The 19,645-nt window shown below is 42.0% G+C and overlaps 1 protein-coding gene across 1 annotated transcript; it reads right to left on the bottom strand.

The window, feature by feature from the left end:
- Positions 1–1,269: 1,269 nt before the first annotated feature.
- On the bottom strand, positions 1,270–16,689 carry LOC119878850 (homeobox protein CDX-4-like; the record flags this gene model as incomplete). The annotated part of the gene is given in 6 exon segments (XM_038589410.1): positions 1,270–1,476; positions 2,611–2,756; positions 11,930–12,065; positions 12,067–12,122; positions 12,125–12,436; positions 16,612–16,689. Coding segments are annotated over 6 exon segments (935 nt in total), but the record flags the coding sequence as incomplete, so codon positions are not given.
- Between the last annotated feature and the right edge of the window lie 2,956 nt (positions 16,690–19,645).

Genomic DNA, 19,645 nt, shown 5'->3' with positions numbered 1-19,645 from the left:
AAAGTTGTGATTTGATTATTTTCCTCCTTTAGCAAAACTTTCTTTTAAACCATCTCGATTTAAAATGATTCAGAGTCCAGTCTTTGGCCACGTTGACATGCAAACAGTATACTGGACCAGCACCAAAAATGCCAGACAAATCTACTCACTGCAGCCTAAGTTGTATGTTTGGAACCTGTAAACTGTATCTCCTTGGGCCACACTGCATTGACATGACATAATGTAACTAAAATTAATCAGATTTAAAGTGATGGCAAGGACAGGCTATAGACCTGCATTCTGTCCTTGTGCTTTTGTTAACTATGACTGGCAGTGAACTATAGCACTGAATAGAGTGAAAAGACAGAAAGGGGATTAGAATTTGTTCTGTGTGTTGGAGAGCTGCTTTTTTAATGACTCTACCAGCTGTGCTGTATTGTTCTATTCTGACTTCATTGTTTTGGCAAGATTTGAAATTGACACTATAGGTTGGAAGTTCTGAGATGAGGTAATTGATGCCAGTAAATGACTGATTGATGAACAAGAATAGTCTATTTTTCATTGTATACATAAACCACATCTTCTTTATCCATTCATCTTTCGTTGGACACCGAGGCTCCTTCCACAGTTTGGCTATCGTGGCCATTGCTGCTATAAACATCGGGGTGCAGGTGTTCCCGGCGTTTCATTGCATTTGTATCTTTGGGGTAAATCCCCAACAGTGCAATTGCTGGGTCATAGGGCAGGTCTATTTTTAACTGTTTTTATTTTTATTAATCAGTGGTAATGGATTCAGATTTTTAAACATTTGTCTTGTTATGAAAAATGCCATTAGCTTTTGAATTAATTACTTGCAAAGATAGCTACAGCTGGATAAATTTCTGCTTAACTCTTCCCCCCCAGATAGCATAAAAGAATACACCCAGCATCAAATAACAAACACAAGTACATATACACAAATGTGCCTTCTGCCTGAACTGTTTTTTACAGTTTGTTCATAAGTAAGTTTCCGAAATTGTGAATAGAGTTGCAAAGGCCTGTGATTGTAGCTTTCAATTGTATAGTTTACCATCAAGTTCCTAAGTGACCGCCATATAGCATAGCACATGACAAGAGTTTTCTGAGGATGATTTCTAACAGTAAGTGACCTCTTCAACCATTGCACATCCATTTGTTCTGAGTACTGCCTTAGGAGAAATTACATCCTGTCCTACTCTCCTGCTGATATCTTAGAGACCAAGAAGACAATGCTAAGGGATAGGGGGTTTTCCATTTCTCTTTGCCTTTCTTTCATTCAGAGACTATGACCGGCTGTATCTCAATAGGCTGAAATCTATGAACAGCAGATAAGGTGGTAAAAAAAGTGTTAGGTAATTCCCCAGGGCTGATGGAGCCAGAATCACTTTGTACTGAGCTTCCACTGTTCTCAAACTGGGAGATTTTCTTTTTGATTGTCTTTCTCTCTTTGGCTCTGCGATTCTGAAACCAGATTTTCACCTGAAACAAAAAATACTTTAGATTTAATGTGGCATCATATTGAATTCATTTTTCATAGTCATTGCTGATATTGTACAGGGATTTTAGCATTTACAAAGCCCTATCACATGTGTCACTTCATTCGAGCCTCCCAATGACCTTGTGAAGTATACCTATTTAACAGGTTAAAAAAAAAAAAGCTGAGATTGAGAGAAAGAGTGTCTTGCGTAAGATGAAACTTTGGGATCAAATCCAGGCCTATTGATTCTAAATGCTGTGCTCTTTATATTATACCTCACCCACCACACCTCTTTTGCCCAGGTAGAAATAAATAATAGAATGGCAGATGCTGAGGTGTGGTGATAAAAAGGTGATTTAAATAACAAAGTAACTTCCTAATAGGTTTAATGAAACAGAACTGAGTGAACAGGGGTGATGAAATACTATATTTCTTGCTGTGATACCAATGTGCCTTCATACCTGTATGAAATGCAAGTTGCTTGGGATAGGCAACACACTAATGGACTTCCCAACTCTAGCATTCTAGAATTCTAGGATTACTTCTAGATTTAAGTGAAAAAACATCAGGTAGTTGTGTAATGTCAAAGTTTGGATAAATGGAAACCATTGATCTTTGTCATGCTCTAATCTTCACTGAGTACCTATAGTATGCTAAATTTGATGCAGGCATCATAGAAGTTTATGGACCATAGAAAGTTACATATCCTACCCTGAATAATAGAAAAACTTGGTTCAGGTAGTAGCATTGGTGTTCAGTTACTATTGTAGTTTGACTAATATGAACCAGATAATTGCCATGATCATCAAATCGCCACTTCATACATTGGTATAACTATTTGGGGAATCAAACAAGGTTTTGACTTGACTAATTAATTCTATGGAAGTTTTAATTTTCCTCCTCCTATGTCCCACCCCTTTGCTTTCCCTCTGCATATTGCACCCACATTCAACTATTAATTAACTCACTGACCAATGAGACCAAACTAGGAGGTCCAATAGGATGAATGTGGGCTTTAAGAGAGCTTGGAAAATGTCTTAGTTTTCTGTTTTGCTTCTACTCTTGCTTACAGACTTCCCTAAAACCTCAGCTTATTGAAATAACTTTAAGACATGTTGGATATACTTTCAGTGTACCTGTCTTTCAGAAAGGCCCAGGTTGACTGCCAGTTCTGATTTTCTCTGAATGGTGATGTATCTGTTGCAGTGGAATTCCTTCTCTAGCTCCAATCTTTGATGATCGGTGTAAACCACACGATACTTTTCTTTTGTCCTGGTTTTCCCTATTAGGGGAGAAAGCAATATATTTAATCATATTTACTTCTTTGGAGATTATTTTGGTTGAAGGAATTATAACTACTGTTCCCATCCTTATTTATTACTTTCAAATATGAAACAAGTACATTTTTTGAACCAATATGTCATATGTCCACTTCTCCATTAAATTTTTGTCATCTGTGACTATTTTACACACACACACACACACACACACACACACACAAAACACACCACCATTGACCTACATACGCCAAAGCATTTTATTTTTTTAAAGCAAACACTTAATCCATGATTTTCATTCCCTTTCCTTTCATTCATTTCCATTTCAACTCACATATAGGAGTAGTATTGGCAGTAATAGCAACATATAGCATACATACACTTTCCTATATATATCTTATGCAGTTCATTCATACCATTTCCTATTGAACTTCTCACCTACACTTTTAAATTATGCAGAATATGTCTTATCCCCATTTTTCCTTTAAGAAACCTAAGGCTCAGTGTAGGTAAGTAAGTTGTTTTGTGCTAGTGAGCTGAAGTATGGGGACCCAAACACATACCTCTGACTCACAGTCCAGTATGATTTCCAGTTTAAATATGCTAGGAAACATAAGAATGGCTCAAGTGTGGCAAACTATTCTGTGATCCTGACATTATTAGTTACATACATTCTAGTTATGTATATATTCTTTTTTTAAGATTTTATTTATTTATTCATGAGAGACACACAAAGAGAGAGCGAGAGGCAGAGACACAGGCAGAGGGGGAAGCAGGATCCGTGCAGAGAGCCTTATCTGATGTGGGACTCGATCCAGGGACTCCAGGATCACATCCTGGGCCGAAGGCAGGCACTAAACCGCTGCGCCACCCAGGGATCCCCTATGTATACATTCTATAGAGAATTTTGTTTGGATAGTAAGTGACAACTAAGTGACAATTTAGATTCTGTTTTAGGATAGCCCCTATTATCCAATAGAAAAAAATATTTTGTGAGGGTCTTAAATCAACTTTTATTCCCAAGTGGCTAATGAATGGGGGGAATGGGGACATATTGACTAGGCAGAATAAAATGAGTATTCTAGTATTCTTTGAAAGGATATATAAACATTTGCTTTGTGTTACAACATTTAACTAATTTCTCATGCCCTTCCTCAAATACAGTTTTATTCCTCTTTTAAATTTTCCAAAGGTGATTAGGAAGCTTCCCTTTCTTTTCAATTTTTCTAACTCCCTCCAGGAGGATCTTCCTCTTTTTCTCTATGGCATTTGGCAAACTGCTTCTGATCTTCCCTGATTGTTTTTGATGTGAGGTTTTGGGGAGTGATCTGTAGGACAAAGGTTTCTTTAAAGTGGTTCTCTAAACCCTATTGAGGTGTTAAGATGCAGCACAGGCCCAACAAAGGAGCTACATAGCATCAGATCCCATCCTGAACCCTCTTTACATTTAGGAACACCAACCAGTTGGTTTGGAATTTACAAGCCCTAAACAAATGTGAGACACTCTTTCATCTTCAGGAAAGAAAAAAGACAAAAATGCAGAAACAAATTCTGGATGAGAGATATGTATTAAACTTAATACTAAGTTTAGTATGGCAGAATGACTCATGGACAAATGAACTAGACAAAACTTTACTCCTTGAAAATTGAAAATGATGAGCCCCAGTCCTTTAACTTAGCTGGAAGACCAAAACTGTAAGCTGGTTTTGAATCCAGGAAACCAAAGGTCTGACATTTGGTTAGTTACAAAGGTAGAATGTAGATTTGAGATCAGAATGAAAACTTTGAGTTTTAATTTATTTCCAGAACCTCATTATCTTAGGATCAAAAAATATTTTGGAGAGATGCCTCCTCAAACCCTTTGTAATCCCTAAGTAGCTGAGCATTTACATTCTAACTGGAGGCAGAAGTTAAAATTCAACTTGTGTGTGTCTGTGTTTTCTGCTCTTTGATAGTAAATATAACCAGACTTCAAAAACTCTGGAAGGTTGTAGTCCTTCCCCACCCCCATTGGTCATAAATTGCCCTCTTGCAGTTTCTTCTAAGGACAATAAAGTCAAGACCAGGCCTCTTTATTTGCAATGAAAATCCTCACCCTATCCGGCAATATAACCCCTGAAGAAAGGAGGGATGAGGAAGAACCAGACTGCATATCAAAGCCATGTGAAATGGTAAAAGGAGTCTGTTGCCTCAATCTGACAGATAAGGCCTCAACCCTCAAGAAGATGTAGCTCAGGGGAAATATTAATGGCATAGTTTGCAGAGAGAAATGAATTTCTCCGCTGGAACACCTGCTCCCCGATGTTTATAGCAGCAATGTCCACAATAGCCAAACTGTGGAAGGAGCCTCGGTGTCCATCGAAAGATGAATGGATAAAGAAGATGTGGTATATGTATACAATGGAATATTACTCAGTCATTAGAAATGGCAAATACCCACCATTTGCTTCCACGTGGTTAGAACTGGAGGGTATTATGCTGAGTGAAATAAGTCAATTGGAAAAGGACAAACATTATATGGTCTCATTCATTTGGGGAATATAAAAATTAGTGAAAGGGAATAAGGGAAAGGAGAGAAAAGGAGTGAAAATATCAGTGAGGGTGACAAAACATGAGAGACACCTAACTCTGGGAAACAAGGGGTAGTGGAAAGGAAGGTGGGTGGGGGGTTGGGGTGACTGGGTGATGGGCACTGGGGGGTACTTGGTGGGATGAGCACTGGGTGTTATGCTAAATGTTGGCAAATTGAACTCCAATTAAAAAATTTAAAAGGGATCCCTGGGTGGCGTAGCGGTTTGGCGCCTGCCTTTGGCCCAGGGCGCGATCCTGGAGACCTGGGATCGAATCCCACATCAGGCTCCCGGTGCATGGAGCCTGCTTCTCCCTCTGCCTGTGTCTCTGCCTCTCTCTCTCTCTCTCCGTGACTATCATAAATAAATAAATTAATTAAAAAAATTTAAAAAAAAAGAAATGAATTTCTCTTGTGTCCTTTCTCCTGAACTCTCTTCTTTCTTCTGCCTCATTGCCTCTGCCCCTTAAATGATGAAACTGAATTGAATGGGATTTGGATATGTTCTAGTATAGCATAATGTCCATATTCCCGTACCAAACCAAAGCAAAGAGGTTGAAAACCAGGTTCCTTCTATAGGAAGTACAGTGCAATTGATCCCATCTTAGTTACTTTCCATCTTAAGATAATCCTGTGCTGCTTTTAGTTAAAAATTGTATCCAAATTCATTTTAAAAAATTGTCCATGAAATGGTCAAAACCAAGGAGCATAATGATAAGCTTCAAGAATTGTTAAGCAGCAACAAGAAAAGAATTATTAAGCAACGTATTTTCTGAAGTGCCTTAATTGAGTAAAAAGTAAGAAGTATAACTTCCTCAGTGTTTTGTCCAGTGGATTAATCAGAATTATTCAAGGTTTGTTTCTTCCCTTACCCTCTTTTCCACTCCTAACAAAAAAGCCTTTCTCCAACCCTGCTTAGATTATCACCTTGCGGAGGAGGGGCAAGATGGCGGAAGAGTAGGGTCCCCAAATCACCTGTCCCCACCAAATTACCTAGATAACCTTCAAATCATCCTGAAAAATCTACGAATTCGGCCTGAGATTTAAAGAGAGAACAGCTAGAATGCTACAGTGAGAAGAGTTCACGCTTCTATCAAGGTATGAAGTGGGGGGGGGGAGAAATAAAGAAACAAAAGGCATCCAAGGGGGAGGGGCCCCACGAGGAGCCAGGTTAAGGCCGGGGCAAGTGCCCCCAGGACAGGAAAGCACCGTCCCAGAGAAGCAGGAGCTTCACCAATCTTTCTGGGAGGAAAGGCGCTTGCAGGGAGTTAGAGCAGGACACCAGGAGGGCGGGGATGCCCTCAGGCTCCCTGGGACACTAACAGAGCACCTGCGCCCTGGGGAGAGTGTGCAGAGCTCCCTAAAGGGCTGCAGCGCGTGCACGGTTGGACCCGGGAGCAGCTCGGAGGGGCTCTGGTGTCGGCTCCACGGAGAGGCGGCTGCGCGGCTGGGAGCCCGAATCCAACAGCGCAGGCCCGGGAGCACAGGGCGTCGGGACACAGCCCAGGATCCGGCCTCCCCCCAGGACAGGCAGAGACCGGGAGGGCACAGGACAGCAAGGGACACTCCTGCCTGGAGCTGAGCAGATCAGCGGCCCCGTCCCTGGAGCCTCCAGGCCCCTGCAGAGGGAGAGCTCCGGAGTTCCTGCAGGGGCTGAATCCAGGTTTCCAGAGCTGCCGCAGCCACTGGGGTTGTTCCTCCAGGGGCCTCACGGGGTAAACAACCCCCACTGAGCCCTGCACCAGGCAGGAGGCAGAGCAGCTCCCTCAAGTGCTAACACCTGAAAATCAGCACAACAGGCCCCTCCCCCAGAAGACCAGCTAGACGGACAAGATCCAGGGGAAGTCAAGGGACTTAAAGTATACAGAATCAGAAGATACACCCCCGTGGTTTTTTTTCTTTTTTCTTTTTGATTTCTGATTGCTTCCCCCACCCTTTTTCCCCCTTTCGTTCATTTTCTTTTTCTCCTTCTTCTCTTTTTTTCCTTTTTCTCTTCCTTTTTTCTTTTTACTTTTTTCTCTTTTCTTTCCTTCTTTCTCTCTCTTTTTCTCCTTTTCCCAATACAACTTGTTTTTTGGCCATTCTGCACTGAGGCAAAATGACTAGAAGGAAAACCTCACCTCAAAAGAAAGAATCAGAAACAGTCCTCTCTCCCACAGAGTTACAAAATCTGGATTACAATCCAATGTCAGAAAGCCAATTCAGAAGCACTATTATACAGCTACTGGTGACTCTAGAAAAAAGCATAAAGGATTCAAGAGACTTCATGACTGCAGAATTTAGATCCAATCAGGCAGAAATTAAAAATCAATTGAATGAGATGCAATCCAAACTAGAAGTCCTAATGACGAGGGTTAATGAGGTGGAAGAACCAGTGAGTGACATAGAAGACAAGTTGATGGCAAAGAGGGAAACTGAGGAAAAAAGAGACAATTAAAAGACCATGAGGATAGATTAAGGGAAATAAGGGACAGCCTGAGGAAGAAAAACCTACGTTTAATTGGGGTTTCCGAGGGCGCTGAAAGGGCCAGAGGGCCAGAATATGTATTTGAACAAATCCTAGCTGAAAACTTTCCTAATCTGGGAAGGGAAACAGGCATTCAGATCCAGGAAATAGAGAGATCCCCCCCTAAAATCAGTAAAAAAACCGTTCAACACCTCGACATTTAATAGTGAAGCTTGCAAATTCCAAAGATAAGAGAAGATCCTTAAAGCAGCAAGAGACAAGAAATCCCTGACTTTTATGGGGAGGAATATTAGGGTAACAGCAGACCTCTCCACAGAGACCTGGCACGCCAGAAAGGGCTGGCAGGATATATTCAGGGTCCTAAATGAGAAGAACATGCAACCAAGAATACTTTATCCAGCAAGGCTCTCATTCAAAATGGAAGGAGAGATAAAGAGCTTCCAAGACAGGCAGGAACTGAAAGAATATGTGACCTCCAAACCAGCTCTGCAAGAAATTTTAAGAGGGACTCTTAAAATTCCCCTTTCAGAAGAAGTTCAGTGGAACAATCCACAAAAATGGACTGAATAGATATCATGATGACACTAAACTCATGTTTATAGCAGCAATGTCCACAATAGCCAAACTGTGGAAGGAGCCTCGGTGTCCATCGAAAGATGAATGGATAAAGAAGATGTGGTTTATGTATACAATGGAATATTACTCAGCCATTAGAAACGACAAACACCCACCATTTGCTTCAATGTGGATGGAACTGGATGGTATTATGCTGAGTGAAATGAGTCAATCGGAGAAGGACAAACATTATATGTTCTCATTCATTCATTCGGGGAATATAAATAATAGTGAAAGGGAATATAAGGGAAGGGAGAAGAAATGTGTGGGAAATATCAGAAAGGGAGACAGAACATAAAGACTCCTATCTCTGGGAAATGATCTAGGGGTATGGAAGGGGAGGAGGCCGGGGGGTGGGGGTGAATGGGTGACGGGCACTGAGGGGGACACTTGATGGGATGAGCACTGGGTGTTATTCTGTATGTTGGTAAATTGAACACCAATAAAAAATTAATTTATATAAAAAAAGATTATCACCTTGCCAAAACTCATTCAAGACTACAACTCTGGGTAATAGAAAAGACGAAAAAATAATTCCTAGCTGTAATGCACTGACAATGTTTAAAATATGAAAACACTTAACTTTTCACAGAACCTTTCTATGGGTTCCTCTTCATATAATCTTTAAAATGAGTTGTGTATTGGAACAGACCACTTAGAGAACAAAGTGTAAATAAAATTATCTTTTTTTAAAGAATCAAATCACCTAGGGGACAGTCATTTATTCTGTCAGTCCCCTTTCCTTAGAAAATCAAATGTGATAGTAGTCACTATGGAGGGTTTTATTTGATTACCTTAATCAGAGAGGGGTTACTTCCATTTTGTAGTTCATCTAATTGTCTTCTCAGCCATAAGCCAAATGTTGTTCCAAAATACTACAGAGTGAAGTAGACAATTTAGCAGGATCTGATTCATTCATTCATTTAACAAATACTTGTTTAACACTATATACGAAGATAAAAATGGGTGCATTTTGGTTCAGAGTGATCCTGTGAGATGATCAGCTTAATTTTTACATGTAATTCATAACCTGAGATCCATAGAAGGGCTTCAGTGGATCCATGCATCTCTCAAAATTAGTTTAAAAATGTGCGTGTGTCAATGTGTGGACATGTGTGTGTATACACACATGCATTTGGGTCCAAGTGTGTTTACTTTTGTGCATATTTTCTGGGGAGAAGGTCCATACTTCGTGTTATATTCTTAAATCGCTGCTAAATCTGCACCTTGGGCTACAAGCATATAGCAAAAGGATAATTTTAATTGATAAGACATTATTAAAGTGAAACAAAGATTGACTCTAATAAAGCCTCATCTACAAGATAAATTGCCAGGAGTCAGAGGGGTTCCAAAATAATCCAATTTTAGATTACTTAATAGAATTTGAGAGAAAATCTTGTGACGGTGACATTGTATAGCCAGGTTTAAAGGTTGTGATAAAGGTACCGCAAATTAAGGAGTCCCTTTCTAAACTTCTCCTGGCACCAGCATTACCCGAGAAGGAGACCTGAGCTCATAAAAACAAATACAAATAGAAGACTTTTAAGCAGAGAAACTTGTCACATTTTCCCTCATAAACAAAAATTCAAGACTCAAGATCATTTCTTTTGTCCTCCCCTGCCCCCATTGTTCTCTCTTCCAAACACAGTAATGACTTTCCTCTTCTAATGTGTTTGAAAACATAATCTTGGACTGGGAGCAGCTACTTTTTGACTTTGTATCTTTTGCTAATCTTAGGGTTTAGTAAATGGATGTTAATTACAACCCTAAAATTAGATGTAATAACAGCCCCAGGATTGCCCCACCTTAACCTCAGGCTTTATTCTATTTAGCCAGCTGACTCACCCATATTTTTAAAAATTCAGATTTCCTCCAAACACTTTAAAACCAAGTGTTTAAGCTCTACTCTTTTATTTTTTGAAAAGATTTTGTTTATTTATTCATGAGAGACACACAGAGGCAGAGACATAGGCAGAGGGAAAAGCAGGCTCCCCGCAGCCCGGGACCTCGGGATCAGAGCCCTGAGCTGAAAGCAGATGCTCAACCACTGGGCCACCCAGGTGTCCCTTAAACTCTACTCTTAATTTCTGATTGCTACCCTGGTAATGTCCCAATCAAACAGAACTGCCTCTTCCTAGCTAAGAATCCTTCTAATGATAAAAGTTGGTCCCTTCCCACTCTCTTGCCCTTGCTTTTTGAAGGGGAGTAAAAGTGCAGAACTGTGAACGAATGTATAATCATTATGGACAAATGCTATTTCCTTCCCAGAGGGATAAAAGTGATAGAGTCAATTTTACCAATTTTCTCTAATGACGGGGAGTCATAGGTTGGAATAACAAAAATGTGATAAAAGAACAACTACAAAAAAAAAAAAAAAAAAAAGAACAACTACAGGGCAGCCCTGGTGACTCAGGGGTTTAGCTCTGCCTTCAGCCCGCCTGATCCTGGAGACCCGGAATGGAGTCCGGCATCGGGCTCACTGCATGGAGCCTGCTTCTCCCTCTGCCTGTGTCTCTGCCTCTCTCCCTGTGTCTCTCATGAATAATAAATAAAATCTTTTTTTTTTAAAAAAAAAAGAACAACTACACCTGAAAACCTACATCTTGCTGCCTTCTCCCCATGCAAGGTTAAAGCAAAGTGCCCATTTCCCCTGCCCTGGGCTCCCAGCAGCTGCCCACTGGCTTGCTGGTACCAGCGTGGGTCAGCATTAGTCTAGAATCTCTGTGCCTTCCTAAATTCCATCATAGACCTGTCCCCACCCCTTTGTCTCCAGAAGCCTTCCTGGATAGTGATGAAGTCTTTAAGCACCTATTAGTGCTGAGGCTGCTATTCCTGTGTGCCCAGGGATGTTAGAATGGAGTTTATTATGTCCCAGCAGTGTGCTGTTGCCTTCTCACCTAACTCAATGATTCCATTGGCAGAAAGGACATTAGAAGAAGGTTTGAGTCCACCTTGCCTCTGCCAGCTTGGGTGAAGGAAGCTGCAGCTTTCTTGAGAGGCCAGGATGACAAGGCCACTTTGCCATTGGGGCTTTTGTGGCTAAGCTGGAGGGTCCATTGCCAGCCAAGCACTATGAAACCTAAGTTGAGCATCATCAGTTTTTGAGGGGAGCACACCTGCCAAGATGGGGAAGGATTTTAAAGGGAAAGGGCAAGCAGCAGTGACAGGACTGGGATCGTGGCTACCCTCTTGCTTCGTTCACCCATTGATCTTTCCTGTACATATGTTTTCCCAACTGGGCACAATGTGTCCGTTTTCCCCCAGCTTGCTCCCTTGACTCATCAGAAAACAATGAAAAACACTCCTAGGGTCAGTTTGATTCCAAGCACTGCACTCTTCTGGGTTTGAGCAGAGGCTTATGCAAGGGAGGTCACTAATGGGAGGGGATTCGGGCACTTAGCCATGCAGTATCCTCAGCTACTAAACTGTCCCTGGAGAGCCTGAGAAGTAGGAGAGCAGACAGGCCAACAGAAGTAGAAGCCAGCAAAGGAAGGAAAAGTTTGAGGGTATTGGGACCCATTACTCACCGGTCACCTGCAAGGTCTTTCGCATCCATGCAGAGGGGCTGTGGCGGCTTCTGTTGGGAGAACTGGCATCTGCAGCTTCAGCGTCTATGGGGAACAGCAACCGGCTGGATGGGGCTGGCAGGCTTCCACTGGTGCTTCCCCCCGCCCGCAGGGCCCAAGTTGCTGTATTCCTGAGAGCCAAAAGCGGAGGGTTCGAGATCATGTCGTTCATGGGCACCGTGCCCACTGTACTGGATGGTCCGGGGTACACATTCCAGTCTTCTCGAGAGGGGCTATAGGGTGAACCCCAGACCCCCAGCGATGGCCCGTGAGGATCCACGCTGGGTATATGGGGATACCCCATGTCGTGCGCATAGGCAGGCACCGCTGTGAAGTTGGAGGCTGGCAGGAGACTCCCACTGCTACCAGTGCCGGCAGTCCCCGCGGTGCTGCTTCTGGCCGTGCTCCTGAGAGTACCCAGGTACATGCCTGCTTCTTTTTCCAAAAGGCAGCTTCTGTACTTGATGGCTTGGGTATGAGGAAAGAGCTCCCTAAGCCATTCTAAAGTTCTTGTAAGGCCTCAACCCGACTTGAGAAGCAGCAGGGAATCAATAGGTAAAGCGGTAGCTGTGCTGCACGGCCCCCCTGTACGTCTCAGACTACGGCATCCGAGTTTCCTGCCGGTCAGGTTTCCAGGTGACCTGGTAGCCCGGTGTAGTTGGGCCACCAATGGCTAGGCTGACGTCAAGGGGCTTCAGGCTTTTACATAGCATTTGCATTCAAATGAAGGGCCATTTCGCTTTCACTGGGACTTGATGTCTCTGTGCTCCCTCTCCCAGAGCTCCCAGGCCTTTCTATCCCATCTTTTTCACTTTTGTCCGTCTGGTCCCCATAGCATTAGTTTGTGCTTTTGGAAGCAAGAGTTCCTCCAAAGGTTTCTGACCAGTTCCCTCCAAATTGAGATGAAGACAGGCAGAAACAGGGACAAGGCCTGCTCTTTGGGATTCAGTCCTTATCCTGGGGCCTCCTCTTTCTGCTGAACTTCCCTGGCTTAGCCCAACCTACATCTGTGGTATCCCCTCTTGCCACATATCCCTGCTGGGGTATTCCACTGGAACTGGCCCAGGATACCACTGAAAAGAGCTTTCCCTTCTCTTCCTTGCTCCCTCCCCCAGGAGGAGGGCTTTGTTTCTAAGAACAGATTCATTTCACAGGTATATATCGTGTATCTACTGAATGCTAGGCACTGTTGTAGGCACTGGGGACACAACAGTGAACAAGAGTCAAACATTTTTACTCTGCCTTCCTAAGGTTACATACATTCCAGTGGATGACAGGCTGGATTAATCGGATGTTTTACAAATATTCACAAATTAAAGAAAGATGAAGAGAGTAGGTTATGAAAAAAAGAAAGGGAGGAGGACGATGTGGGTTAATGGGCTAATTTTAATGTCAGTTTACTAGTCTCAGGGGTCTTTCTATCAGGTATTATGACTTCTGCCTCAAAACCAGAGTCCCAAGGGGTCAATTCCTGCAGTCTCAAATCTAGGGCAGCCACAGATTCCAACTTTCTTTCACACTTGAGGAAATTGCCTTTGTAAAGTTCCAATTATTGAAAAAGACATGGGCTTGCCAGTAGATGCCAATGAACACAAGATCTTGGTTCAAGAAAACAGTCAGCTTCTGACCACAAAACCAATCTGTATCCCAGTGTTCTTCCCCCATCCCCCTCTTCCCCACCCCCTCCCAAACCTACCACAACATTTAATCTAGACTATGTGCCTACTCAGTGAATGTGCTCCTCTATAAAGTTCAATCCAAACTGGCACCCTATTAACTGATCTCTCTTTGGCTTTGGGAATATCACTTAACCTCTGGGAACTTCAGGGATTTTTCCAATGCAAAATAGAGATCCTAACACTCTCTACATTACAAAGCAGGATTCACTGAGATAATATATGCAGATTGCTTAATTTAGTGCATGGTATACAGTAGGTAACCACTGTATCCATTAATTCACTCAACAAATGTTTATTGAATGCTAGGTGCTGTTCTATGCATGGAGGCATCAATAGTGAACAGAAAAAAATCCCTGAGTTTACTAAGCTTATATTATAGTGAGGAGAGACACTAATAAGTAATTACATTTTATGGTATATCAATACTGTGAAGCAAAATAAAGCAGGAAGGAAGGTACAGAATGCTGAGGGTGGATGGGTGTTGTCATTTTAAATGTAGTGGTCTGGGAAGACCTCATCTTGAAATGACATTTAAATAAAATATAGAATAGGTACTGGTATGAGCTATAAGGAGAAGATCCAGACAGGGAACATGTGAAAAGAGAATGAGAGAATGTCTGTCTTCTCTTGGGGTTACAGTAAACAAAACAAAACTGTGTGGCTAAAGAATAGATGGGGTCTGAAAGCCAAGGAAGAGGACGTCATTATAAAGATTCTAATTTTGTTCTAAATGAGGTAGGGAGACATTGTAGGGTTTTGAGCAGAGGATTGGCATGATTTAAGTTTGAAGGATCAGTCTAGCAGTTGGATTAAGAATAGACTGTAAGTGGGCTGATTAATTAAAAAGACTATTGCAATAATCCAGGTGAATGACACTGGGGATGGAGGAAAGTAGTTAGATTCTAGATATATTTTGAAGCCTGCTTTGGAGAAGAAGGAAGAGAAGTAACAGAAGTAATTGGTCAGCAAAGACTAATTATGGCCTGGCACTGAGGGAAAAGGGACTTAGGGGCAGGGAAAGTAACATACCTGTAAGGCACTTTAAAAAAATATTTTATTTATTTATTTGAGAGAGAGAGAGAGAGCACACAGAGGGAAAGGGAAAAGCAAACTCCCCACTGAGCAGAGAGCCCAATGTAGGGCTCAATTCCAGGACCCTGAGATCATGACTTGAGCCAAAGGCAGACCTTAACCAACTGAGCCACCCAGGTTCCTCTTGTAAGGCACTTTTTACATGTGATCTCACTTAATTTTCACAACAGCTCCATGAGTTATTTATTAGTATTTCCATTTTAGAGATGAAGAAACAGGCTCAGAGATGTACCACGACTATTTAAATGAACTACTGGGTGTAGTATAGTTAGGTTTCCCATCCTAGGTCACCCTAACTGCAAAATTTATGTTTTTAAATTGGAATCAGACTAAATGTACAACCTCAGAGCTTAGGCCTAGGGTTTGGCTTCTATTTTTTTCTCTGTTCAGGCTCCTAAGTCTGGTGTTCAATACTCTTTATATCATAGGCCCAACTACCCTTTCATTATTCTCTTTCACCTATTCTATACTGAGGCAAACTGATAGACTGACATTGAAAAACTGTATCAGGATGGAAGCACATGGAGGACCTTTAAAAGTTAACTAACCCAATATTATCATTTTACTTATGAGAAAACTGAGGGTTTGTGAGGGGAACTGTTCTTTAAGGAAGCGAATGACAGAATTGAGGGTCAAACCTCAGGGTATTGCCTCCCAGATCAATAATCTTTCTCTTAAAAAGTGTCTTTGCTTATGCAATTCCCTCCATGTAGACTGTTTTTCTTTATAAAAAATGTTCAGTTAAATAGAGCTACCCTATGACCCAGCCAATTCACTACTGGGTATTTACCACAAAGATACAGATGCAGTGAAACGTCGGGACACCTGCACCTCAATGTTTATAGCAGCAATGTCCATAATAGCTAAACTGTGGAAGGAGCCTCAGTGTCCATCAAAAGATGAATGGATAAAGAAGATGTGGTACAATGGAATATTACTCAGCCATTAGAAACGACAAATACCCTTCGATGTGGATGGAACTGGAGGGTATTATGTTGAGTGAAGTAAGTCAATCGGAGGACAATCATCACATAGTTTCACTCATACAGGGAATATAAGAAATAGTGAAAGGGATTATAGGGGAAAGGACGGAAAATGAATGGGAAAGATTAGAGAGGGTGACAAAACATGAGAGACTCCTAACTCTGGGAAACAAACAAGGGGTAATGGAAGGGGAGGTGGGAGGAGGGGAATGGGGTGACTGAGTGATGGGTACTGAGGAGGGCACTTGATGGAATGAGCACTGGATGTTATACTATATGTTGGCAAATAGAACTTCAATTTAAAAAATATCTTTAAAAACCCCAAAAGATCAATAAGAAAATAACAAATATTTCAATTGTGACAGGAAAAAAAAAATGTTCGAATTCTCTCTATTCTTCAAGGTTCAGCTCAAAAGCCGCCCCCCCTTTACAGCTTTATGAGATGATGCTCCTCTCAGAAGGCACTCTTCCAATGAAATCTTGCCATTTGCGATTACATGTAATGAGCTAGAGAGTATTATGTTAAGTGAAATAAGTCAGAGAAAGACAAATGCCATATGATTTCACTCTTATGTGGAATTTAAGAAATGAAACAAATGAGCAGAGGAGGAAAAAGAGAGAGGCAAACCAACAGACTCTTAACTATAGAGAACAAACTGATGATTGTCATAAGGGAAGTGGTTGGGGGATGGGTTAAATAGGTGATGAGGATTAAGGAGTGCACTTGCTGTGATGAGCACGGGGTGTTTATGGAAGTGTTGAATCATTATATTGAACACCTGAAACTAATATTACACTGTATGTTACCTAACTGGAATTTAATTAATGAAAACTTTTAAAACATTTCTTAAAAAGAAAGCACTCTTCCAGAATTCCATTATCAACTTACCTCCTTCATTAACTAATACATTCTTTTCCACCTTCGAATTATCTGGGGTTCTATCTGAATCTTTTGGAATTGGAGCACCTTGAAGGAGTATAAGGAAGCATGTTTGAGCCCAGCAGAGTGCAGCGTCATGGAGATGGTAGGGTCTTGGGAAATATTTGTATGCTGAATCAATAAATGACCTTGGAACTATAGACTGGAAATTATCATTTTGACCCAGCTCCAGGGATGTCTAGGAGACAATCCAGTAAGAACATTGTCAAGTACTTGGCAGAACTTGGCTTCAGGATTACTTCATTTTGTGATTTGTTTGTTTCCGGGATAGTGGGAGTGGATCGGGGAAGTTTGGGAGTTAATGGGGAGGCAGATAGGTAGGGAGGGATGCTCAGTCTAGTTTATTTGATTGGAGATTTTTATTTCTTTCTTTACCTGAAGATTAACTAGAGCGGCCACCTCACTGAAAAAACAGAATGGCCAGCAGCAGGAGTCAATCCCCAGTCTGAAGATCAGGGCTCAGGCCATGCATGGGTTATTGAGTACTTTTAAGGAGTGATCTCTTAGTTTTTCTGAGACTTAGAGAGGCACTGGTTAAACAGAGCCTCTATTAGACACTCCCTTCCACTGCCTAACCCTGGAATGACCCCTGCAGACCAGGCTAATTATAAGGCTCACGGGAGATGATGAATGTGAAATTGTTTTGTGAACAGTGCAGTACACCTGTGGTGGACTGTGGGGATCTGGATAAGCCTTTTCTTTTATTTTTTTTATTGGAGTTCAATTTGCCAACATATAGCATAACACCCAGGGCTCATCCCGCCAAGTGCCCCCCTCAGTGCCTGTCACCCAGTCACCCCAACCCCCCCACCTCCCTTTCCATTACCCCTTGTTCATTGCCCACAGTTAGGTGTCTCTCATGTTTTGTCACCCTCACTGATATTTTCACTCACTTTCTCTCCTTTCCCCTTTATTCCCTTTTACTAATTTTTATATTCCCCAAATGAATGAGACCATATAATGTTTGTCCTTCTCCAATTGACTTCTTTCATTCAGCATAATACCCTCCAGCTCTATCCACGTCGAAGCAAATGGTGGGTATTCGTCATTTCTAATGGCTAAGTAATATTCCATTGTATACATATACCACATCTCCTTGATCCATTCATCTTTTGATGGACACTGAGGCTCCTCCCACAGTTTGGCTATTGTGGACATTGCTGCTATAAACATTGGGGTGCAGGTGTCCTGCATTTCACTGCATCTGTATCTTTTGGGTAAATCCCCAGCAGTGCAATGGCTGGGTCGTAGGGGTAGCTCTATTTTTAACTCTTTGAGGAACCTCCACACAGTTTTCCAGAGTGGCTGCACCAGTTCACATTCGCACCAACAGTGCGAGAGGGTTCCCCTTTCTCCACATCCTCTCCAACATTTGTTGTTTCCTGTCTTGTTAATTTTCCCCATTCTCACTGGTGTGAGGTGGGATCTCATTGTGGTTTTGATTTGTAATTCCCTGATGACCAGTGATGTGGAGCATTTTCTCATGTGCTTGTTGGCATGTGTATGTCTTCTCTGGTGAAATTTCTGTTCATGTCTCTTGCCCATTTCATGACTGGATTGTTGATTTCTTTGCTGTTGAGTTTACTAAGTTCTTTATAGGTCTTGGATACTAGCCCTTTATCTGATAGATCATTTGCAAATATCTTCTCCCATTCTGTAGGTTGTCTTTGAGTTTTGTTGACTGTTTCTTTTGCTGTGCAGAAGCTTTTTATCATGATGAAGTCCCAATAATTCATTTTTGCTTTTATTTCCTTTGCCTTCATGGATGTATCTTGCAAGAAGTTGCTGTGGCCAAGTTCATAAAGGGTGTTGCCTGTGTTCTCTAGGATTTTGATGGATTCTTGTCTCACATTTAGATCTTTCATCCATTTTGATCTTTGTGTATGGTGTAAGAGAATGGTCTAGTTTCATTCTTCTGCATGTAATTCTTTTCTTTAGTAGGCCTAATGCTTGGGAGGTTCTCACAGGAAAAATAGGACTGATAATAGAAATCACTTTATACAGATGTTGGGAAAATTCATTGCTCCAATCATGTGCTTGACAAATAGCCATTATTATTATTTTTAAAGATTTTATTTATTCATGAGAGACACACAGAGAGAGGCAGAGACACAGGCAGAGGGAGAAGCAGGCTCCATGCAGGGATCCCGACGCGGGACTCAATCCCGGGTCTCAATCCCGGGTCTCCAGGACCACGCCCTGGGCTGAAGGCGGTGCTAAACCACTGAACCACCCAGGCTGCCCCGACGAATAGCCATTATTATTATTATCATCCACAGAGTGGCTAGGACTTCCACAGGACATGAACCTACTGTGCCTCTCTAGCCCACATCCACGCATGGAAGGCGCTGCGATGGGGGGAGATGATCCAGAACAGTTTAAACATTTATGCCTATTAAAATAAATAAATATTTATGCTTATTGCCTCTCTAGTCAAACTTTGCTCTCTGGGCTTTAAAAATAGCTGCCCTCCACTCACCCAACCCCATCTCCCTCGCTTAGTTCTTTGGAGCCTTAGTGATGCCAGTGCTCAAATCTTGGGCAGGGAAGAGGCCTTGTGTTCTTTCCATCCATATTTATCATTGTGATAGGCTTTTGTACTTTCAGGGCCAAACAATTTGGAGAATGAGCACCACTAGGTTTGAGGCCTGTCCCAAAGCATCACAGTGGGGGGCAGGACCAATATGTGTTTTGGCCAAAGATTAAGGTTTTTTCATGGGAACATGAGTTTAGAGGTAGGGTTAGGTCAAGGTTCTGTACCGACCCTACCCTCATGGCCAGCTGCCGGGTTCTGGGTTTGGAAAAGAAGAGGAATAAGGAAGGTCCAGGGCTCTGAGATGGAAGCCAGAAGACTGAGACAGGGAGAAAAAGGCTTCATGGGCATCCAAGGGCATCCTTGATCTTGGGAAGATGGGAGAGAGAAGGAGTATGTAAAGAGGCAAGTAGGACCCAGTGCTAATACCAAGATTCCAAAGTTAGGAAG

The sequence above is a fragment of the Canis lupus genome, unplaced genomic scaffold, assembly GCF_011100685.1.
Source record: "Canis lupus familiaris isolate Mischka breed German Shepherd unplaced genomic scaffold, alternate assembly UU_Cfam_GSD_1.0 chrUn_S1988H2187, whole genome shotgun sequence".
NCBI lineage: Eukaryota > Metazoa > Chordata > Mammalia > Carnivora > Canidae > Canis > Canis lupus.
The sequence above is the reverse complement of the archived record's forward strand: the minus strand, read 5'-3'. Positions and strand labels throughout refer to the sequence as shown.